We start from the raw sequence: 21,768 nt of genomic DNA on the forward strand, positions 1-21,768 counted from the left end.
CAGCTCCACGTCTGCTGAGTCAGTCTCTTAATGTTATCATAGAGATTTTTCATTCATGATATTTAACTTATTGTTTCTTTTGTCTTTCACAGTCAGTTCACAGCTCTGAAGAAGATCAATGAACTGTTTATTTGCTGAGAGACAAAATGTCAACGCAATGCAGAAAATCACTGAGAGGACGTGGACCAGCTGAATGAGCTGAGGATGCTTCAGTGGGAACAATACCTGAGCAAATCAGAGTTTTCTAACACTAAAATGTGGAATGGTATATCCACCATTGTTAACTTTCCCCTCGATGTCTATGGAAACATTGAGTCTCTCTTCAATAAAACAAGTAGCACTAATAAAACAAAGAAGGAAAGGGGGAAAAGAGAAAAAGGGTGTTTGACATTTATCAAGTATAGCATATCTATCAACGTCTGGATAATTAAGATAAGAAGTGATTTGCAAAGTGAAGAGGAACTTCCAGATTCTGCATTGTTCCTCTTTCCTAAAGACCATGCAATATTTTTTTGTCCAAAATGTTGACAGGCCCCCCTTTGTCTGGTATAATAATACTCTTGTATATTCTAGAAAGGCAGATAAACATATCTGACGAGAATTGAGAGGCTTTGGAGAAACATTTGAGACACTGGCCTAAAGCACCCGCTGCTTGTTTACATTTTGGGCAGATTACAGAAATACTGGGGTAGAAAGAGTGTAGTTCAATATATGGATTACTTTAAATTGAATAAATCGGTGTGTGGAATTTCTAGAATAGCTGTAAATAGCTTTATGCCGTGCTGTGGTCTATATGACACATAAAGAGCTAAATCCACTTTTACATGCTGCTGATTAATACTTGATAGCGGTTACTGGAAGTCTCAGTCAAAGAAGTAAACCTTTAAACCCATTTCCTGTTGCTCTAATAATATTTGAATCGTATAATTAAAAATGCACCTAAAGCTTACGGATGATATCAATTTATTGCACAAAATTATTTTTTTTTTTTAAGTAAAAGTGTCTGTCAAACAAAGTAATATAGAAGATAAAAACTGTTCACGATAGAAATATCATATGTGTTCAGTGCTGTTATTTATTTACTTACTTACTATCACTGATGATGTATTATTCTAAATATGTTGTGACTTCTTTATGGAAGAGATTTTTCAATAAATGAAACTGCCTGAGACTCTGTGGTTTACCGAAGTACATGAAAACTGTGCAGACAGGAAAAACCCAGCTTCCGCTTCATGTGACTGTAGAAGAGAGTGACATTCTAATATCAGAACAAACCCCTTTCTGTTTGTGAGCGACCGCTGTCAAGTGTGCAAGTCAGATGCCAACCTTCTTCTGTAGGTAAGCGCTTCTTTCATGTTTTGCATTTTAAATGGCTGAATGGAACAGAATCATCCTGGCTCTGAAAAATGCTGTCTGTGTGAACAGCTTCCAGATCTCCTGGGAGTAACTTACTGCAAGTGTACAGCACCTTCTCCATCTTCAGATGAAGGCCACTGATGAGGACTATTGAGTGAAAGGAAACGTGTGCGGACGGATAACATGCTATGAAAATCATGGAGGACCAGAGTTTTGCTGATGAAACAAATGAAATAACGGGTAAGGATTGCTAAATTGAGGATAAGAGCTCAAGAAAGTGAGCAAAGAGTGTAAATATAAGATCTGGCTGGAAAAACTTTCTTAAACTGTAAGACCCAGATATGTCTGAGATCATTCACTACGAATGTTCCTTTATAAAAAACTGCTGACATTCACTTTTGTGATTTCTCCTAGGGTCAGTTCCCAATTTTCAGGCTGTGGTTCGTGATTTCCATCCTAACTTCACTGCTGAGCATGGAGGAAATGTGGTCGCCCCCTGCATTATAGGTTCTTCCATTAGCAGCTTAAAAATCAGTATCGTGTCTTCAGGCCAAGGTAGATGGACACATCAGATCTGAGCGTGGCTGACACTGTTGTTGAGGCTCTGCTGAGTTTTTCTTTTCTTCTTCTTCTTTTGCAGGGTCTATCACTTCATTAAAAGAAGCAGTGAGCCCTCACAATGAAGATGAATTTGGGGCTCTGCAACTTGAAAGTGAGTGGGTTTTTTTTGTTGTTTTTTTTTTTTTTTTTTACAATCTACCACCTTATCACAGAAAACCTTGATTCTTGAAAGCTTAAATGACTTTTAAGTGTGTTTCCTCCCACAGACAAAGTTGCAGAATGTCAGCAGAAACTGAAAGGGACCCTGAAGAGGAGGTTCAGCCACCTGCTCGAGGGGTTCACAACAGAGACGAGCAAAATATCCCTCAATAAAATCTACACAGAGCTCTACATCACTGAGGGAGGGACCGCTGAAGTCAACAAGGAGCACGAAGTGAGACGGATTGAGACAATGTCCAAGATGCATGTGGCCCAGGAGCAATCGATCCAGTGCAATCAGCTCTTTGTGTCACCACCAGGCCAAGACTGCCACATCAGAACTGTGATGACAAGGGGAGTGGCCGGCATTGGAAAAACAGTGTCTGCCAATAAGTTCACTCTGGACTGGGCCGAGGAGAGAGCAAACGGCAACCTGGACTTTGTATTTCCGCTTTCCTTCCGAGAGCTGAATCTGATGAGGGACAAAGAGTACAGTCTGGTGGAACTTCTCGCTGTCTTCTTCCCCGAGACAAAAGACACAGGAATCCTAACTAACAGCACACGCAAAGTGCTCTTCATCCTGGACGGTCTGGACGAGAGCCGTCTGTCTCTGGACTTCCACAACACTGAAATAATGTCTGATGTGACACAGCCAAGCAAAATTGCTGTGCTTCTGACCAACCTCATCAGGGGGAGGCTGCTTCCTCTGAGTCTTGTTTGGATAACGTCCCGCCCGGTAGCTTCCAGCCAAATCCCCGTCGAGTGCATCGATCTTGTGACTGAAGTTCGGGGATTCAACAACGTGCAAAAAGATGAATACTTCAGGAAGAAAATTGGTGACGAGAGCTTGGCAAACAGGACAATCGCACACGTGAAATCCTGCAGGAGTCTCCACATCATGTGCCACATACCCATCTTCTGCTGGATGGCGGCCAGCGTCCTGGAGGAGAAGTTAGCAATGAAGAACAGTAAGGACACACCGAAGACTCTCACCGAAATGTACATACACTTCTTGTCTTTGTACGTGGACACCATGAAGAAGAGATTGCCTGGAAGAAGAGAGTCAAATGCGGCCAGTGTGAGAGATAACCTCATCTCTATGGGAAAACTGGCCTTCAAGGAGCTGGAGAAGGGAAAGCTGATCTTCTATGAGAGCGACCTCAAACTGAATAATATAGATATCACAGAGGCGTCTGCGTTCTCAGGAGTCTACACGCAGATCTTTAATGAGAAGATGGCAATTTGCGGGGAGAAGATGTTCTGCTTTGTGCATCTGAGCGTCCAGGAGTTTTTTGCTGCGCTGTACGTCTTCCTCATGTTCCACAATAACAATGACAACGTCATGGTCAAGAAGTCTTCTGCCTCAAGACGTTTCCTCTTCAGAGACTCCTCAGAGGTCATCCTTTACAAAGAAGCAGTAGAAAAAGCTTTGCAATGTCCAGATGGACATTTTGACATCTTTCTGCGCTTCCTTCTGGGCCTTTCTCTGGAATCCAATAAGACTCTGTTGCAACATCTGATGACCAGCAACAGATCAAACCAGAGGACAAAAACGGAGGTCATTAAACACATCAAGGAGAGGATCAGGTCGAGTCCGTCCCCGGACAGATGCCTCAACCTCTTTCACTGCCTCAATGAGCTGAATGACCACTCCCTGGTGGAGGAGATTCAGAGCTGCCTCAGCTCTGGAAGTCTGGACGAAGACAAACTGTCATCTGCACAGTGGGCCACTTTGGTTTTTGTTTTACTGACTTCAGAGGAAGAAGTGAACGTATTCAAACTGAGCGACTACAGCAGGTCTGAGAAGGGATTTCAGATGTTGCTGCCTGTTTTAAAAATGGGCCAAGTGGCAGAGTGAGTACTTTCCTAAAAGTGGATTTTTCACGACTTTCTTTGACCTCACGCTGCCTTTCCTATTTCAGCCTAAGTGCATGCAACCTGACCGTGACCTGCTGTGAAACTCTGGCAAACACCATCAGTTCAACCCACATCAGAGAGCTGGACCTGAGTAACAACAACCTGACTGACCAAGGCATGACGCTGTTCCATGACGGACTGACGAACAACAAACTGGAGAAATTGAGGTGAAAATACATTACGCTGAAGGCAAATAGGCGTCTTTCAGCTTCCATCTGTAAGAGAATGTCTGACATTTCTGTTTATTCAGATTGAGGAGCTGCAGCTTAACAGAGGACAGCTCTGAAGCTCTGGTCTCATTACTCAGCTCCACGTCCCGCCAGCTCAAAGTGCTGGACCTCGCTGACAATGACTTTCATGACGTAGGAGTCACCAAGCTGTCTGCTGGTCTGGGGAGTCCTCAGTGTAAACTGGAAACACTCAAGTGAGCATCCTGTGTGAAATCAAATGATAATTAATCATAATTTTATGTTTTTATATATATAGAATTATTTTAACAGAGTAGAAAGTATAAATGTCAAACACACAGACCTGCACGTCTCGGGTATTGATAAGTTGGATGAAATGTTTTGGTGTCTCTTCTTGAAGTTTGTCCCTGTGTAGAGTGACAGAAGAAGGCTGCACTTTCCTGGCGTCTGCCTTGAACTCATCCTGCCTGAAAGAGCTTGACCTGAGCTACAACCACCCGGGAAACTCCGGCCTGCAGCTGCTGTCTGCTCTGCTGGACGACCCACGCTGCAGTTTGCAGAAACTCAGGTAGGGTCCAAAAATACAGAGGATCTATTTCAGTCAACCTACCACCAGTGTGGCTGTTACTCACAAGAGTTTGACCACCACAGAGCACTTTCCACAGTAAAATATTCACATCGCTGTTAAAGACAGAAAAGTCAAATAGGCTTCTTTTATATTTTAGTACCGAGGAGTGTGATGAATCCAGGATTCGACCAGGCCCAAAGAAATGTGAGTAACCATGTCCGGGCTTTGTTTCCTTCGAAACTCATAAAACAGCACTAACGTTTGTACTCCGTTAACCTCAGATACCAGGAGACTCACCCTGGACCCAAACACCGCACACAGAGACCTGTCTCTGTCTGAGGGAGACACAAAAGCAACCCGTTGGATGGAGCGGCCGTGTCCTGATCACCCAGAGAGGTTTGATTTCTGGAGACAGGTGCTGTGTAAGGAGGGACTGACCGGGCGCTGCTACTGGGAGACGGAGTGGTGTGGGAGAGCGTTCATAGGAGTGGCCTACAGACGGATGAGCAGGAAGGGAGAAGGAGAGGACAGCTGGTTGGGCCGAAATGATTCCTCCTGGGGCCTGAGCTGCACCAAAGACGCCTACAGGCTCTTGCACAATGGCGTTAACACCGCTGTCCCAACCCCGCCCAGATCCAATAAAGTGGGAGTCTTTCTGGACTGGTCAGCGGGGACATTGTCCTTCTACCAGGTCTCCTGCGGCACACTCAACCTCCTCAGCACCTTTCAGGCCACCTTCAAAGATCCCGTCTATCCAGGCTTTCAGCTTGCCTGGGTGGACTCAACCATCTGCTTGTGCTAACTTACGCAGAGCACAGCTTGTCCTCATCTCCTGCTTCTGAGCCTTACAATTAAAGCCCAGGTTCACCTGGTGACAAAATAATGTGATGAATGATGAATCGTAAAAACATTTAGTGATTCACAAATTCTGCATCTATCAGCTTCACCAGGCCACAATCTAAAGTTGTCAAGTTTTGTTGGTGGTGGGCTTGTATTTTTTTTTTTCTTTCAGCAGAAGGAAATATTTCTAATATGCTTTAAGATACTTTGAGGGAAAAAAATATTTTTTACCTTTGTTGTTATTGTGTGAATTGAATCCACTGAATCTGAACCTCAATGCATTAAGAGGAAGTGAAATTTTTAGCAAATTGGAATAGCTGAAAGACGTGTAGCACACAATCTCGTCGCCTGTACAACAATGTGAAGACAATGTGTTTGAATGAAATATAAAATATGTGCATGTGTTCATAACGCAATGTCTTTCTTCAGTGAAGAAGAAGCGCAATGTGGAGTTTCACTTTTAACCTCATTTTATTAGCAGTCCAAGAGGCAATGAAAAAAAAAAAAATCAAAGAGAAAAGGATTAGAAATGAATGATTACAGTCAAGACGATGGGTCTATCAAAGTCAGTGAATGTGAAGACGGAACAGAGGGAGAGACACACGCCAAAATAACACAAATGTCACATTGTTAAAAAAGGAACAGAAAGTAATGAATGAAGAAGACCGAAATTAATCTCATGGGTAGGAAGTGTGTTTGTGTGTCTGCGTGCGGTGGCTGATCCCTCTGTTCCTCAGAAGAAATTCACCAGGACCGACCCTGCGTTCTCTCACACACACACACACACACACACAAACAAATCAAGTCTCTACGTCGTCCTCACCATGATTTTCTATTGTGGCCATTCGTGACAGAGAAACCAACCATCAACAAACCTCAGCTGTTCAGGCAGGTCTTTAAAATTCTAATTGTCTATTAATTCTGTACAAATTACATATTCTATTTACACACTGAACATCTTCCAGTGTGGCCACAGCTCAGAGTTTGCAAACATGAACTGATTTCCAGTCTGCCATTGTCATTCAGTGCACACCTCTGCTCAAAATCACATTTTTATACATTGTTTGACATCCAAATGTCTCATAAAGTCTGCAGCACATCCATGAGGGAAGGGGGGTGGGGGGGGGGGGGGGGGGGGCGGGCGGTGGAGTGGGGGGGCATCACTCTGATGCAGACATCAAAGGTTCACACCCTTCCTTCAGTTTTTTTTATTTTTTTATTCTGATCAGTGCTGCATAGACTTTAAACTCTCATAACAGAATCACAACAGCAGTTTAAAATGCACATCTGGTTCATCCAAGGCCAAGCACTGAAGCCAGATGTTCGCATCAACAATGAAAACTCAACTGAAACTGATTGGATCACATCTGGATTATATCAATTACTGTAATTAAATAAAGGTCAAGGTCAGTGCACCTTCATTTTAAGTGTATTTGAGGAAACAGAAACCAGATTTAAAATATTTTCCGTGGGTGAAAAGTCAACAGACTCCAGTTTGAGCTTTTAATCTAGGGCTTCAGTTTGGATGCTCACACCTGAAACATGAGAGTTGGGCAGTAGGGAACTAATCCTCTCACATCTGGAAACAAACACACACTCTTGCACGCACGCACGCACACACACACACATACATACACACACTCATTATGGACTGGAGCAGCAGGGGGAGGGGATACTAAGGCCATGATTAAAGGGGATAAGATACAGAAAGAACAGCATTTATTTAATTCCATTACGTCTTGGTATGTAGATGCCCTTCACTCTATTGGAATTCAATCATATAAAAAGTGTTCTGCTATCTGAGGGTCATTTATGCACCCAGAACAGCCTTTCAGTGCTAGTAATACAGATAGTACACCGACTACAGCCGACAACAGCCGTCTCCATCACTCACTCAGTCTGTTGCATACATACAATGTTCACTTGTGTATATACATTACCCTCCCTCTTCCGTTATTTCACTCCTGCCATGTTGGAGCAGGAGATTTGAGGCAGAGTAAAGCTCTATTAAGATCAGATCCTCTCTCTCTCCTTCATACACACCCACTCACACACACATTAACACTCGCACAACGAGATCTGCCAGCTGGTCAATGGCAGACAGCAAGGAGAGCTTTAGTTTATTAGGTTTAAAAAAAGAAAAACAAAAAGAAAGGGGGGGGTGAGGAGGAAAAAAAGATAAAGCGCTTTCTTTCTTTCACAAGGAGGGGTGAACCAGGCAGGGGTCAGTAGTGGGTACAGGTGAACGAACGAATTTCGGGGGTGGGGGGGGGGCCTAGCTGAGAAGCTGGCGGATCTCCTTGTGCATGTGACACAAGAAGTCCACGTATGACGCTCCCCCGCTGGCGCTCTTGTCCTCGACCAAGAAATGTCTGAATATGAGCTCAGCTCTGTCTTCCTGTTTCACCACCATCAGCTGCAGGCCAGAGGAGAGAGCAGAGTGAGACACAGGGATTTCAGGAAAAACATGTCGATATTCTTCTCAGTAAAGGATAACAGTTCTGAGATAAACACTCAGTGATTTGGTTTTCAGAAGTGTTTAAATGGTACAAACTCAAGAAAGGACAAAGATATAACAAGAGCTGGATTTAGTTAGGAATTAAAGACGTCGGTGGGGTAATAAAGAAAAGGCACTTGCCTTCATGTATCGAGATCGCTGTGCTCTGAAGGAGTCAATGATCTCTCTGAGTCTCTTAGAGAACGGGTTGTCCAGCACTGGTAGACTTGTCTGAAAGACAGAGCAGAGACATTCAGAGAAGAAAGTGATAGAATTAATCAACATCACAATACGAAGTCACAAAGCAACAAGTCTGATTTCTCTCACCACGTTCGGGTCGATCTGGCTGAAGCTCTGTGTACCGAAGATGTTGAGCAGCAGCTCCTGCTGTGCGCTGGCTCCCACCCACAGGAAGAGGTGGAGCCCCGTCTCCATGAGGTAAACTCCACCCTTTGAAAGCCTCTCCTCCGAGTCCCTCACTGCCACCGGCAACGAGCTGCCTTCCAGCTTCGTCTGGGAGATTTGAGTGGAAGAAACAAACATGAATGAACAAACTAAGGATCAGGCATGAGCTCTTCAGCAAACACATGGACTCATAACATAAATGTGGAGTCACATCTGTAGCACATGTGTTGCTGTGTGTGTGAGCTCACCAGTGGCAGTAGGCGGGGGTAGAAGAAGACATGAGTCTCTGCGACGTCCATGCAGCTTATCAGTTGCCTCAGGTAAGCCCGGTCATCCAACGAGACGTCGGCTCCCGGCAGCAGCACGTCACTCTTTAGCACGCAGTTCAGATAGACCGGTAACAGCTTCATACACTCTGGGAGGATCAGCTGGAAAATGCAGACACACACAGATGTCAGACCATGGTGACAACTAAATAAACTAATCTGCAATCTAATAATGATCACATCAACAAACAAATTAAATTCAGAGTCACTTTCTCAAGTTTTCAGAGCTTTCTGTTAAATTGTACAAGTCAGACAGTAAATCATTAAAGTCTTATTTGATCAATCGCCCAACAGCCAGAGTTTCAGTTAACTGTCATTTATGATGGTGAAAATAGTTGCTTACTCATTCTCTGATTATTAGCTTTAAATCAAGTTAACAGCATTTTACAATTCAGCAGCTGATGAAGGTGTGATGAGGTTGTTTAATAAATAAATCAGTGAGTAGAACTTATTTCTGTTTCTCTGAACCAACAGTGGAAAAGATTTGGATATAAGCAGCAAAAAAACAAAACAGGAAACCAAAATGGAAGGTGGTGACTGTGTCTGGAGTTTTCATTACCTGACCAGCTGATGAGGGACTGGCGCAGTTCTTCCGGTAACAGGCCAGAATTTGAGCACACTGGTTGACCAGAGTATCTCTTACCGCCTTAGTTGGGCTGTTCAGGACGCCACGGAAAGCTGCCACACACACAGACACGTACATTAACTGAGGAATTCATAGTCTAATATACGGAGATTATTGTCACTGAGGTTTACTGGCCTGATCTCTACATACTGCAGCAGCAGAATAATTTCATTCATAAATATGATTGCCAGTGGTTATTAATAGATGTGTGCCGTTTATCATCATCCATTTCTCTTTAAACTGAGTGAATAATGCCCCACTTCAAATTTACACACCTCCACACAGTCACACATCAACTACAACCTTTGACTGCTTTTAGAAAATGTTTCTAAATGTTTCTAAATCTCTGGTCCAGCCTTCAGGGCCCCCTACTAAAGACACATTCTGCTGTGTGAGCCGTCCTCACCGTATTTGGAGAAGAAGTTGATGATTGTGTCGGTCTCACAGTTGCGGTACAGGTCGGCCAGCTGAGAACAACAGTTGACAGCCATGTTGTGGACACGGAGGCGCCTTTGACCGCTGCAGCTGGTGTACAGCACGGCACACTACAGGTGGAAACACATAAGATGGATAATGTCTTACAAGTGAACTCGTATTATTTACTAAATGTGGATCAAAAAAGCCGAGTGAGTATTTAAGCTTCTCATGAATGAGGACATTTTAATATTTGAGTAAAGTCGTTGAACTCAACTTGTCTAAAGATAACCGCAAAAACCAGCAGTGCTCTGATTACAGATTCTGTTTGGAAAAACTTACAGACTAGATCAACCGTAATTTACACTAAAATCAGTCACTTAATCCTGGAGTTCTAGTGAATGTTTGTGCCAAATTTTATTAATTTCCTTGGCAACGTGACTGAGATATTGTGTCCATAAGTAAGGCACAGTCAGACAGACTGAAAACAACGTGCCTCAGGCTCTGGCTGCTGCCTGTGCGGAGGCATAAAAAGGATTTCCCACAAAGGATTTAGCTATAAAAAACCCCCACAACAAAACAAAACAAATGAGCACACCTGCATGAGTGCCCCCGTCTCCTCACTGAGCTTGTCATCGTGCTTGAACTCGACAGTGATGGCCTTGTCACAGTCCAGGCCTGCAAGCTCCACATCTGTGGTGTTGCTCATAAAGAAGGAGCCGAAAAAGTCTGTCGCTCTGATACCTGATGGGAGGCGAGAGGAGGCATTTCTGTAAATCTTCCACCATTTGTTTTTTGTTTTCAAATGAGGGGCAGACAGGGTGGGGTTGCTCACCTGTGCTGGTTCGCACCCTCATGACAGCATCAAACCCGACTAGTTTCTGAACATCTCTTCTGAGGTCGTTGAGGAATCGCTCCTGATCGGACTGAGCCTTGGTCAAGGAAAACAAGAAAGATGTTCGTTGGCTGCAGAACACAACAAACCTCAGGTTTCAGAGTAAGGCTGACGGACGAGAAGAAGGGCTTCCTCTCACCTGGAAGTAGGTGTATTTGTAGACTGAACCCCCAGTGGAGACAGGGACCACCCCTAACGTGGCGAGATCCACATACTGGTTGGGAAAGAGGAAGAGGTCTACGCAGCAGCCCTGGGCTACACACTCCTTTGCGAGGTTGTTGTAGAACCCCACCTGAGGCTGAAACAAAGACTAAGGACAACAGAAGAGGGAAAAGTTATCATGGTATCGTTCTGTTTCTGAAAGTTCACACCACTTTTCTTTTCCCTCTGTAAATGAGAGGTACATGCTCAGGATCTATAGACTCTCCGCACTTGTTTTTACCTTCTCTTTATCTGTTCCAATCAGCTTCTTGTCTTCCCGGTTCTTTAATTTCCCAGGAGCCTCTGCGATGGGCAGGGATGTGTGAAACACAAAGAGTTTCCCTGCACAGTCTGCAGCCTGAGGAGATGACACACAGTAGCATCCAAATCTTCACTGTCAGCTGCTCTGCTGAGGCCTGCTATCATGCATGCAGGTGTACTATGATCCGTCTGAGTCATATCATTAATGTTTAGTTTGGAAATTTCAATCATTTGAGACCACGAAGGAAGCCAATTATCTCCGGTTACTGCAACTGTCGACTTCACCCCTCAAAAGTTTTTGTAAGATAAAAGATTTGAACTGGAGCAACAGTATTTCTGTTACCTTCAGTGCCTCCAGTCCTGCCTGGATCACAGGTGCAAAGACCGTCTCTGTCTCCCTGGTGTCTGCAAACATCTCTGGGATCTGGTCCAGCAAACTGGAGAGCACAAACATTGTGTCATTAGGTGGGATCGATTTGTCTCTCCATAGATGCGTTGTCTTTTGACGCACCTCTCAATAACGAGCCGGCTCTCGTTCACATTAACCAGGAAGCCGTCGAGCAGGGGTACAAACATGTCTGATACATCTGACACCACCAACATCTGCGGCTGGGCCAGGCTCGCCTTGACGTTGTAGAAATGTAAAACCTTATTGTAGGTGACAAAACCCACCCGCACCACAGAGTCCATTTCTGGGTTCTCCCTTGAAAAAGAAACAGGAGGAAATGAAGCAAATGTAGAAAGTCACACTGAGCAGTACTTTACAGTACCATTTTCAGGATCACTCCTTCCCTGCTTTGTACAAAACATTCTCTACGTTGTGTGTTTTACGCACCTGGGCAGGTAGTCTAGAAGAGTCTTGAGTTCCTGGCAGACGATGCTGACCATGCCGCTCTTAATAGCGTTGTAGGACACGTCAATAAGGAAAATGAAGGCTGGAGGCTGAGGAAGCTTGTTGTTCTGATAAAGACAGGATACCATGTGTGACACACAAATTATACCAAATGTAAATCTTGTGAGGATGAGAACGGACTCCCTCCAAACAAGCATTTTAGTTCTGTATCAGAAACAGCTGATGTTTTCTGTGTTGCTGTGGGAGATTTAATGACTATGGCTTCGTTCATTAGTCACCAGGTCTTACCTTACAGTAGTCAACAGTGGCCAGGAACTCATAGCTGCCCAGCGAAAGCTCTGGTCTGTCGTAGCAGTCCACCCTCTTACCAGTGTGGTCCAGATGCTGGAAGTAATGAGGAGGCACTACGGGAGGTATAAAGTTCAAATTAGAAAAATGTGCAAATGCAATTAATGTATTCACTGTACGATTACATGAACACAGATTCCCCCTCACCCTCTGTGACACAGCTACAGAAGCCACACTGGAAGCGGCGACCTCCCTCTATGAATTGCATGTAGGGACACATGTAGGCCTTGCAGCGGTTGCACCGGATTGGACCGCTCTCACCATGGTCCACCAGGTAGGGAGGGGTCTGCCAATGAGGTACAAAGGAAAGAATGAGAAACTACGGTGAGCTTTAGTAGTTCAAATTTACTCCCTCTTTTCCCTTTCAGTTGTTTCTTCCCTCCCAAATCCATGTAATGTAAAACTAATCCAGTCTAAATGAATGTTGGTTACACATGAGGCAAATACAAGGAAACAAGGTCATGCAGCCACTCCCACTTCTATGCTTTGGAGACAGATTATCCGACTGACATTACAGAGATCCTGTAATAACAGCTACACATCAGCCACTGCCCTAGAGACTAATCTTTTTTCAAATCAAGCTCAGCCTAAAAATCATCCACCTGAAAATCTCAGCAGAGCATACAGCTGCATTGGAGTACATACAGATGAAGAGGGTGAAATGCAGAGGAAGCCTGCTGTTTGTTCAGATTAACACCACAGTGTATTCTAAATAGTTAGCAGCCTCATAAAAATAACATCTCGCTTGACTTCTAATAATGGGTCTTGATCTTCATTTTCCAAAAGGTTTTAAAATGAACAGATCTCATTTCATCTGGCAATAAAAGCCACAACTACAGCAAATACAACATTGGACAGACATGGGAGAGTGAAGAGACGGGGACAGCTCACCTCATCTGGCGGCAGCGTGGCGAGGGGCTTGATGACGGCAGCCAGTGGCACTTGAGACTGCTTGGCCATGTCAGCTGTGCAAGGCATATTGTATGCTGTACAGCGAATGAACCTGGGACTGGCATTCCCTAAACCCAGACGCAGTTCCTCCATTAATATCACAAACACTACACAACAAGACCCTCAGTTTCCCTGAATTGTGTTTCACTAGAAACAAGGTGGTGACAAGAAGAGACCTTAAAGATGATTTTGCGAGATTTTGAACAACAGGTCACAAAAATGTACTTCTCTGGGTAAGATCTAGCTGAAGAAGTAAATGTACATGTACTCAAAAAATTAGATGTTGCCAGATTTGTTATCTTAAAAAAAAAAGAAGCTGAACCTACCTTGGTCTTTGACCTGAAAGTTGGTAGTGACCAGCGGTGGGGCCTGACCTCTGACCCCTGTGGTAAATGGCTCGGTGCTCTTAGCCTTGTCATCCTCTATTACCTGGATCTGAAAAGGAGAGAGGGGGACAAAAATATTCTTAATCCATAAATGTTTACACTATAAATATACACCAGTCAGAGCACTCGACACACTGTTCCCAGGTTGCAGAGTCTAAAAGAGGAACGTTTAGCACCCATGCAGGAGAAGACTCTTAGAGAAACACACACACATGCATACACAAATACTTGCAGCTACTAAACACACAATCAAAATCGATGAACATCCATGGCCAAAAAAAAAAAAAGTTCAAACTGTGACTGAGTTGAAGTTTGATATGAGTTCATGCTGAAGCTGATTGGGTTCACATATATCATAAACACATCTCAATGGCATCACCTGGGGAAATTGCAGGATTTATCAAGGCATGCCATTAATGCAAGGAGTTGTGGGAGAGTCAAAATGTTGCAGGCTAGCATGCAGATTGTAAAAAAGGATTAAGAGGGCAGGTGACTGTCGGGGCAACATGAGGAACGACAAACTTAGGTACAATTTATCAAGAGAAAGACAAAATGAGAGTAATGAGATTAGTAATCTTCTCATCTGACTGAGAACAGAAGATGTTGCACTTTAAAACATAATTTACTGTAGTGTTCTGAATCTTTTATGGGTGCTGCTGCTGTAATACAACAGATACCAAAATGTCAAATATGAATCTGAAACAGCATCACCAGGAGCCCATCTCTCTCTGTGAATACCACCAACTCTAAGGTGCTACAGTTAAAGAACGGGAGGTGAATGCGGCTGGTTAATGCGAAACGAGCAGAGAAGACAGGATGAGGCAGAAGAAAAAGGCAGGCACACAGGAAACTTACTGGGCTGGGGATAGCGTCTGGATCTATTCTATGTCTTGATTTCTGCACAGCCGGCATGTCAGATGCTTGCTTTACATTCAAAAGTTTGTCCAGCAAATTGTGCAAAACATGTACATAAATACAAAGTGAAAAGATAAGAAAGGAGGGTAAGAAAAGAGAATTCAGCAAATTACTCTGCTGAGCAGCAAGCAGCATTGTTGTTATACAGACAGAAACTGGTCAGTGGTTTTGATTATAGATTAGTGGTATTGTGGACTTCATGACAGTCAGGTGTAAGAAGATAAAAATTAATACAGCAGTCATAAGTTTGTCACATGCTAAGCAGCTTTAAAGACACAAACAAAAATGAAAACATTCCTGTTAATCTACTGGAGAGTATCAAGATAATCAAATCTGGAAAAAAACAAAACAAAACAAAACAATCAACACCTGCTATGATAGCATGAGGTGAATGCGTTGTTTTGATATTTTTCTTTTCTTATCATTATTTATATTAATCCATAACTGATCAGATTTAAGTCTTTAAAGTCAGATCTCTATCTTAAATCAGATCTGGTAGAGAGGGAAGCAAAAAAAAAAAAAAAAAAAAAAGCCAGCATGCTTGTCTATATTATATGGAGGGAGTGTTTCATTTCTCTTATTTTGAAAATAATTTTAGAATATGCAGACTATTCGAAAGCCCCTCAATCTAATGCACTACAACAAAACACTACCACTGTAACCCACGTGCTATTTTGAAATGATAGAAAATGCGTTTCCTTAAAAGGCATATAATGTACATGTGTACCTAATCAACTGAGTACACGGGTCAACTGTCTTCATTAAAAAAGTGCTGCAAGGGACACATCAACAGTGTGCTGTATTGGTGTGTCTGCTCACCGGGCTTGGAATGGCATCTGGGTCAAGTCTTTTCTGTGCAGGTGGAGCAGGAGCTGGTGCAGGTGCTGGGGCTCCGTAGTTTGGTTGCCCAGGATAAGGGCCTGCATAGCCAGGCTGGGGGCCCCTCACCTGCCCAAATGCACCTGAAGGGAAAAAGAAAATTGTTGACCAACAGAGAAAGAAAACAGCTGTCAGTAATCCATTTGGTTTCCACTTGGCAGGTGTTTCCTCACCATTCTGCTGAGGAGGGTATCCTCCTTGCATACCAGGCTGAGGAGGAGGCTGCTGCATAGGACCAAGAGGGCCTGGTGGGCGCTGTGGTCCTGGAGGCAAGTGGTTGCTCTGGGCCATGGAAGTGGGAGGCATCTGGGCTCTGGGAGGAGGTGGACCTGAGTGATAAGGGGTTGGCTGGGAAGGAGGGGGCTGCTGTTGGGTTGGCATGGGGCCAGGGTATTGGCCAGAGGGGGTGGAGGTTGGAGGAGGACCAGGAGGAGGAAAAGAGCCAGGCTGAGAGGAAGGAGGGGGTGCTCTAGGTGGGAAGGAGCTCTGGGCAGGGGGAGGCGGACCAGAGATGAAGGCAGGTTGGCTGACAGGAGGAGGAGCCGAGGAGAAGGGAGGCTGGGTTGGGGGAAAGGACTGCTGCGGCTGGGACGCCGGGGGAGCAGGAGCTTGGCTGTGTGGTGGCATGGGACCCGAATAGGAAGTCGGAGGAAAGGTTTGCTGCGAGGAAGGAGGTGGCGGTGCAGAGGAGGTGAACTGCTGTTGAGAGGTAGGGGGAAGAGAAGAGTTGAATGGCTGTTGAGATGGAGGTGGTGGGCCTCCATAGTATTGCTGAGAAGTTGCAGGGCCACTGGGAGGTGGTGGCTGGGTTGGAGCAGAGGACACAGGAGGAGGGGCTTGGGTATAGGAAGGCTGAGGTGCAGCTGAGTAGGCGGTACTGATAGGAGGCTGGGAGCTGTGAGGCGGAACTGAGGAGGGAGTAACATGACAGTGTTATTTTCCTCTAGTGTCAACGTACATCCATTTACAATACACATATCGGTAAACTACCACTAAACTACTAGGATATGGTAAACTATCCAAATTTACCATATCCTGGTCCAGCAGGGGTTGGTGGTCCAGAAGTAATCTGCATCCCAGTCATCTGATTAGTGACTTGGTGTACTGTGGGCTGGGGTCCATAGTGTTGGGGGTAGCTTGGATGAGGCCCTGACAGGTTCATCGCTCCTTGGTTGTATGGCTGAGATGAAGCAGGCCTAGGAAAATACACTTCACTTAGTGTGTTTCACTTAATCAGATTAGAGATGGATTTTGACAATAAGATGATTTTTTGGACTTCCATGTAAATAAGAAACCTGGCTTGGTAATGGAAAAGATAAAGCAGAGCAGCTTAAGGAAAGGAAAGATCAAAACACAGCAATAGGTTCTACTATTCCTCCAAAGTCTGACAATATCTGAAATGAACAGATTGATGTCTACACCAATTTTTATCCACAGCAATGTAGTTCAACAACAGCAGTTTGTTTAAGAAAAGAAGATCATCTATTTGAAAGCCTTGATAACTTATTGTAGATTTAAATGGATTCTGAAGTGACGGTTCCACCTTTTGAATTCCCAGCTACATGTGAATACACTTCAATTGGGTTTGAAAATGTTGCAGTGCAAAATGTTGTGAATTCTGTCTGCAGGTTGTTTGAATACAATGAGTGATTGATTCTGGAAAAATATATCAAACAATTAACACACAGTTACCTGGGTTGTGCCTGCGTCATAGGTGGGGGTCCATTCTGCATGTCCCCTTGACTGTGACTGTATTGATTATATGGTTGAGGTGCAGAGACTGGTGGTGGGCCCGAAGTGGGAGGACCCCTGGCAGGACCTGAAAAAGCAGGGATAAAAGATTACACACATACCTGCTCCGAACATTTCTGACATCAGTCTTGCAAATTTGATGACGCTAGAGCAGAAAGCTACGTGTGGCTTTATGGCTATTTTAATTATTATTATAATTATTATTGATCATTCATTAATAAACTTAAAAAAAAAAAAAAAAAGAAAAAGAAAAAAAAAACATCTGGAATTTGGAGCACAGTGATTTCCTGATAAAGACTGGAAACAAACAACAATCCCAACTAATGTGGGGATGCTGCACAACGTCAGTAAGATTTGGCTAACTTAGATTGGCAACTTGCCTTTATTTGAAAATACCTTTTCTAAAATAAGAACCTTTCTCATTTGTAATTCTCATTCATGGTTACAATAAAACATTGGTAATAAAGGGGTAAAAAAAAAATTAACAATAGTCTCTCACTCAGAAGATCTTCATCTACTGTAGGAAGAGAAAAAGCACTGGCAGCAAGATTAATGCCTGTCACTACAGAGAGGACTTTATGATTGCAGAGCACAAGGAGTGTGAAATGATGAAAAAGAAAGGAGGCTGTTACCCAAGTCAAGAGGAGAGGGGAGGTCAGAGACTGGGTTGGATGCAACAGCCTTAGAGGGAAAGCTTGTAAAAGGAGAATAACCTGAAATACAAGAAAAGAGGGGGAAAAGCCAAACACAAAGAGATGAAGGGAAATGCATTCAGCAAAGTGAAGAAATGACAGGGCATTTGAGATTTAGATTAGTATGCATGGGCACAGAGCTCTTCTTGCACATACATGGTCACCCACATGGCAGGAAGCAGGTAGGGCATTTCAAGGTTATATAGCTCTGTTGAATGGTAGGGAAACATGGCTGAGCCGGTGTCAATCCCTTTCACTCTCACTCATTCAAAGGGATGTTTTTTTTTTCAGAATCTGCATTTTACCTTGTGGTTGAATTCCAGGCTGGTAAGCTGAAGCAGGGCCATTGTAGGGTGCGTAGGGAGCTGGGTATCCTCCATCCAGAGGAGCGTAGCCGGGCTGGCTGTAGCCGGGCTGGGGCTGGCCGTAAGGAGAGGCCATTGGAGTGTGCTGATTTACATTCATCCTCAGTTCATCCCTAAATCTGGATACAAGTATGATGCAGTTGTAAAGGGATTGAACTTCATTATCTTGTTTACAGGATATAAACTGAGATTTCACAGCCAAGATACTTGGAGTATAAAAGCCTCTTAGATAATGTACAAACCTCTCTCTTAAAAAAAAAAAAAAAAAAAAAAAAAAACTTTAGGGATTGTTTAGATAAAGCCTTTCCATTTAGGAGTGGTGTTAATCTTAGTGCAAACAGTACCACAGGCAGCAGCAGGGGAAAATGTTTACTACAAACTCTACTTTGAGAAAAAGTTGTCCAATTAATTTTAATGATCCTGAGGCTGCCATGTGACCATTTTAAAACTGAAGCCAGACAGACAGAAGTCAAGACAGACGAGAAGACAAATTTGATCCAGTTTGTGATGGAGCTGAACTAAAAAGAACATTTTGAGTCTTAATGTTTCTCAAAGTTTCTAGATCCATAAATCCCAGTTACAACAGCAATAGTTCCTGGTTCAGTGGCACCACCTTTATTGGCTTTAAGTGTTTGTCTTAGCCACTCCTTCTTCACTTATTCACCACCTATTGAGTTTAAACACACAGAATAAAATTTTTTTTTTACACATTTTACTGCAAATCATCTCACTTGTACCAAAATCATTTCACTAAACTAACAAGCTTAACAGACTTGTAACTAACACCTTTTCAGGTGTGAGTGTGACAGAAAAAGCCAGTTGTTGTGTGGACAGTGTGTGTCCTGCCAGCTGAGTTGTGATAAAGGCCCACAGAAGGTGTTTAAACTCTTTTACATTTCACATGTGTTTCTCCTCCGGGCTTCTGGACACAGACCCAACCTGTAGGACTCAGGGATGAGTATCATCTGACAGACAAACTCGGGCTAAACGAGCGGGGCCTTTGAATAATTCAGCAGTGCAGGTGCCACAACGAGAAACACAATCGCTGCAGCCGAGCAGCTGTTTAGTACGTCGGGCCTACGGAGTCACCCACATCTGCCCCCTCCTCCTCCTCAAGCCGGGGTTTCGCAATTTAGGAAAGTACTTTATCAGTTTCGAAAGCATTTGGAATTGAAGACATTTGAGATGCAAAATCAAACGGCAGAGTCTTAAATGTAAAGCTTGACATCGGGGAGAAGGTTGGCGGTGTTACCGGGTTCAGACCTCAGTGCCGCATTACAGCTAGCCTGCTGTTAGCTAACGTTAGCAACACAACATGTCAAGCCCCGAAATCCCGTTTAAAACAAAACGACGCTGCTGTCGATCGCAGGTCTTAAAACGACAACAAGACACGTTCAGCTAACTTTCGTTGAACGGGGATTGAATCCGTTTGCCAACGTCGGCAGCCGGGCAGCTTTAATCGCCGAGACAGCCTCAGCGGTTGGATCAGCTGTGCCCGGAGCTAGCAACAGTTAGCCGGCCGGCTAAGCTAGTAAAGCTCCAGGTATTTCACAGAGCGATGCTAGCTGTGCTTTAGCATTAGCTAACATGAGCTAAAAAAAAAACAAATAAGAAAAGAAACAACACACACACCTCTCCTGTCACACCGGACAGGGATCACCACACAAACAAATCCAAACCCACCTCCGAAGTGTTGTAAGTAGTAAAGTCTGCCCTTTATTCGGAGGAAAAGACCGTGATACCCGGCGGCCGACAAACTCCGGAGCCGATGTCGTCCCGGGGTGTTTCTCACTAATCCCTCCTCGGTATCAGAAGCGGACATCCAGCGGAACTGCTGCAGCGCTGTGCCACGTCCACATCCGGACTCCGGCACAGGCACTTCCTCCGGGCTCACCTCCTCTACCGGACCGGAGCAGGGCACCGGGCACCGGGCACCAACAGTCCCCCCAAGGCCCAGAAGTCCGCTTAAAAAAAAAAAAAAAAAAAGATTTAAAGATTGTACAATCGTGGATATTACGATCTGTGCTGTCGTTTATATATTTATGAGAATAACCAGTTGCGTAGGAAGGTATCTGTAGATTCTGGGAATGTCTCAAAGTAGTGTTTCCATTTCTTTAAATGGGTCATAGATCCAAATGTAAGACCGGGAAATGTATTCATCTGTCCGGATCATCTCTCAGTTTATTCAGGCCTGATAGTGTCTTTTCTGTGAGTGCAACAAGTGAAAACTAGTAATTGTCTTTTTGTGTTTAGTGCAGCAACCTCAGACAACACAGGACAGAATACGTTATATGGCTGCATGAATTTAAAAAAATGTCTCTATGTCTGTATAATATACAGTACAGGCCAAAAGTTTGGACACACCTTCTCATTCAAATCAATAGGAAAGTGTGTCCAAACCTTTGGCCTGTACTGTATATTAATGTAGGTTTCAGCTCTTAGGGAGAAGAATTAGCAGGACAGTACTGTTTAGGCAACAGAAATAATAAAATCTATTAAAGACTGGTAACATACATCTACTGGCAGCAAATAGGGCAAAAATAGGTCCAAGACTTTAAGCAATTTGAAAGCAGGTGGCCACCATGTGATTAAAGGTGAGATGAAATAATACAGTACATGTACAACAGGTTAACAACCAGCCAGGATGGTCGCACTATGATATCAGTGCTTCATAATAAGAGAGAGACAGTGAAGAGGCCACTCAGAGATTAGAAAAATGGAATATTAAAGTGGAGAGTTTTTATCGTGAGCAGAACTGAATGAATATATGTATTTGTTAAATCTTTGAAGGTTTTCAGGTTGTTTTGTTGTTATTGTTGTTGTTGTTTTTTTCTATGGTCCATACTGTAGTATAGGTTTTGGCTACTGAAAAGGAAAAATATATTTTGTCCGAAGTTTGAGGTGATCGTTATTGACCTGGTACAATGTACCCCCAAATGCTATCCTTAGCTGTATTAAATCTCCCTCAGGCTGAGAGCCATTAGGGCTTTGTTGATACTCCCGGTCGTATATCAAATAATAATAATGTGACAAAGATAGCTATCTGAATTTGGTGAATTGTGCCAAAGTTGCCAAAAAGTCAGCCCATGCGCCTGTCATGTGACCAAATGTAAGCCAACTGTGATCTCTGGCCTTTCTTTTGCAGACTCAGAGGTGCCGGGCCTGAGGAGGTGGGAGCCTCATCATCTAGTTCAACACTACTCTACGAAAGCATTTGTTCAGATATTATATTTCCTGGGAGGCCACTGGAGCACAGCTGTCTCCAGCACCCACTGAGATGCTGGTAAAAAGTATTAACTCCAAAGTGAGTTGAATTCCTGAAATACTTCCTCCTCTCACTTCATCTCTGTGCTCTAAGTTTGGGGCAGCGTAGGC

The 21,768-nt window shown here is 43.8% G+C and overlaps 2 protein-coding genes across 5 annotated transcripts; one reads left to right on the forward strand and one right to left on the reverse strand.

Moving 5' to 3' along the window:
- Positions 1–1,240: 1,240 nt before the first annotated feature.
- Positions 1,241–6,120, forward strand: LOC115059564 (NACHT, LRR and PYD domains-containing protein 3-like). 3 transcript variants are annotated; one of them, XM_029527090.1, is made up of 10 exons: positions 1,241–1,338; positions 1,426–1,596; positions 1,771–1,911; positions 1,997–2,068; positions 2,184–3,969; positions 4,038–4,199; positions 4,283–4,456; positions 4,636–4,788; positions 4,946–4,992; positions 5,070–6,120. In XM_029527090.1, exons 2-10 carry the CDS (start codon positions 1,545–1,547, stop codon positions 5,588–5,590), a joined length of 3,108 nt encoding a protein of 1,035 aa, XP_029382950.1. In that variant the 5' UTR covers positions 1,241–1,338; positions 1,426–1,544; the 3' UTR covers positions 5,591–6,120. The 3 variants fall into 3 exon arrangements, with proteins under 3 accessions (XP_029382950.1, XP_029382948.1, XP_029382949.1); XM_029527088.1 differs by having other exon boundaries at positions 4,621–4,788; positions 5,070–6,119; XM_029527089.1 differs by having other exon boundaries at positions 1,310–1,334; positions 4,621–4,788; positions 5,070–6,119.
- Positions 6,121–7,903: 1,783 nt separating this feature from the next.
- On the reverse strand, positions 7,904–20,229 carry sec24c (SEC24 homolog C, COPII coat complex component). 2 transcript variants are annotated; one of them, XM_029527086.1, is made up of 24 exons: positions 20,077–20,229; positions 18,334–18,512; positions 17,969–18,049; positions 17,277–17,403; positions 16,614–16,780; positions 15,758–16,492; positions 15,525–15,667; positions 13,731–13,839; positions 13,345–13,472; positions 12,601–12,739; positions 12,394–12,509; positions 12,088–12,212; positions 11,764–11,955; positions 11,596–11,689; positions 11,233–11,349; positions 10,930–11,100; positions 10,731–10,827; positions 10,494–10,639; positions 9,888–10,026; positions 9,416–9,534; positions 8,779–8,958; positions 8,453–8,638; positions 8,267–8,356; positions 7,904–8,044 (listed from the first exon to the last, which is right to left on the reverse strand). In XM_029527086.1, exons 2-24 carry the CDS (start codon positions 18,491–18,493, stop codon positions 7,904–7,906), a joined length of 3,702 nt encoding a protein of 1,233 aa, XP_029382946.1. In that variant the 5' UTR covers positions 18,494–18,512; positions 20,077–20,229. The 2 variants fall into 2 exon arrangements, with proteins under 2 accessions (XP_029382946.1, XP_029382947.1); XM_029527087.1 differs by lacking the exons at positions 17,969–18,049; positions 20,077–20,229 and having other exon boundaries at positions 18,334–18,493.
- Positions 20,230–21,768: the final 1,539 nt, after the last annotated feature.

This window comes from Echeneis naucrates, chromosome 19 (assembly GCF_900963305.1).
Source record: "Echeneis naucrates chromosome 19, fEcheNa1.1, whole genome shotgun sequence".
In the NCBI taxonomy this organism is placed as follows: domain Eukaryota; kingdom Metazoa; phylum Chordata; class Actinopteri; order Carangiformes; family Echeneidae; genus Echeneis; species Echeneis naucrates.

Bases quoted from the DNA above. Each gene is read 5' to 3' on its own strand.
- LOC115059564 (XM_029527088.1), top strand. From the start codon at position 1,545: ATGAAAATCATGGAGGACCAGAGTTTTGCTGATGAAACAAATGAAATA. The intron at 4,457-4,620 runs GTGAGCATCCTG...CTCTTCTTGAAG, and splicing joins TGTAAACTGGAAACACTCAA to TTTGTCCCTGTGTAGAGTGA. The intron at 4,789-4,945 runs GTAGGGTCCAAA...TTTATATTTTAG, and splicing joins TGCAGTTTGCAGAAACTCAG to TACCGAGGAGTGTGATGAAT.
- sec24c (XM_029527086.1), bottom strand. From the start codon at position 18,493: ATGAATGTAAATCAGCACACTCCAATGGCCTCTCCTTACGGCCAGCCC. The intron at 17,404-17,968 runs GTAACAGCCTCC...CTGCTTTTTCAG, and splicing joins CCCCTCTCCTCTTGACTTGG to GTCCTGCCAGGGGTCCTCCC. The intron at 12,510-12,600 runs GTGAGGGGGAAT...TACCTCCCGTAG, and splicing joins CTGTAGCTGTGTCACAGAGG to TGCCTCCTCATTACTTCCAG.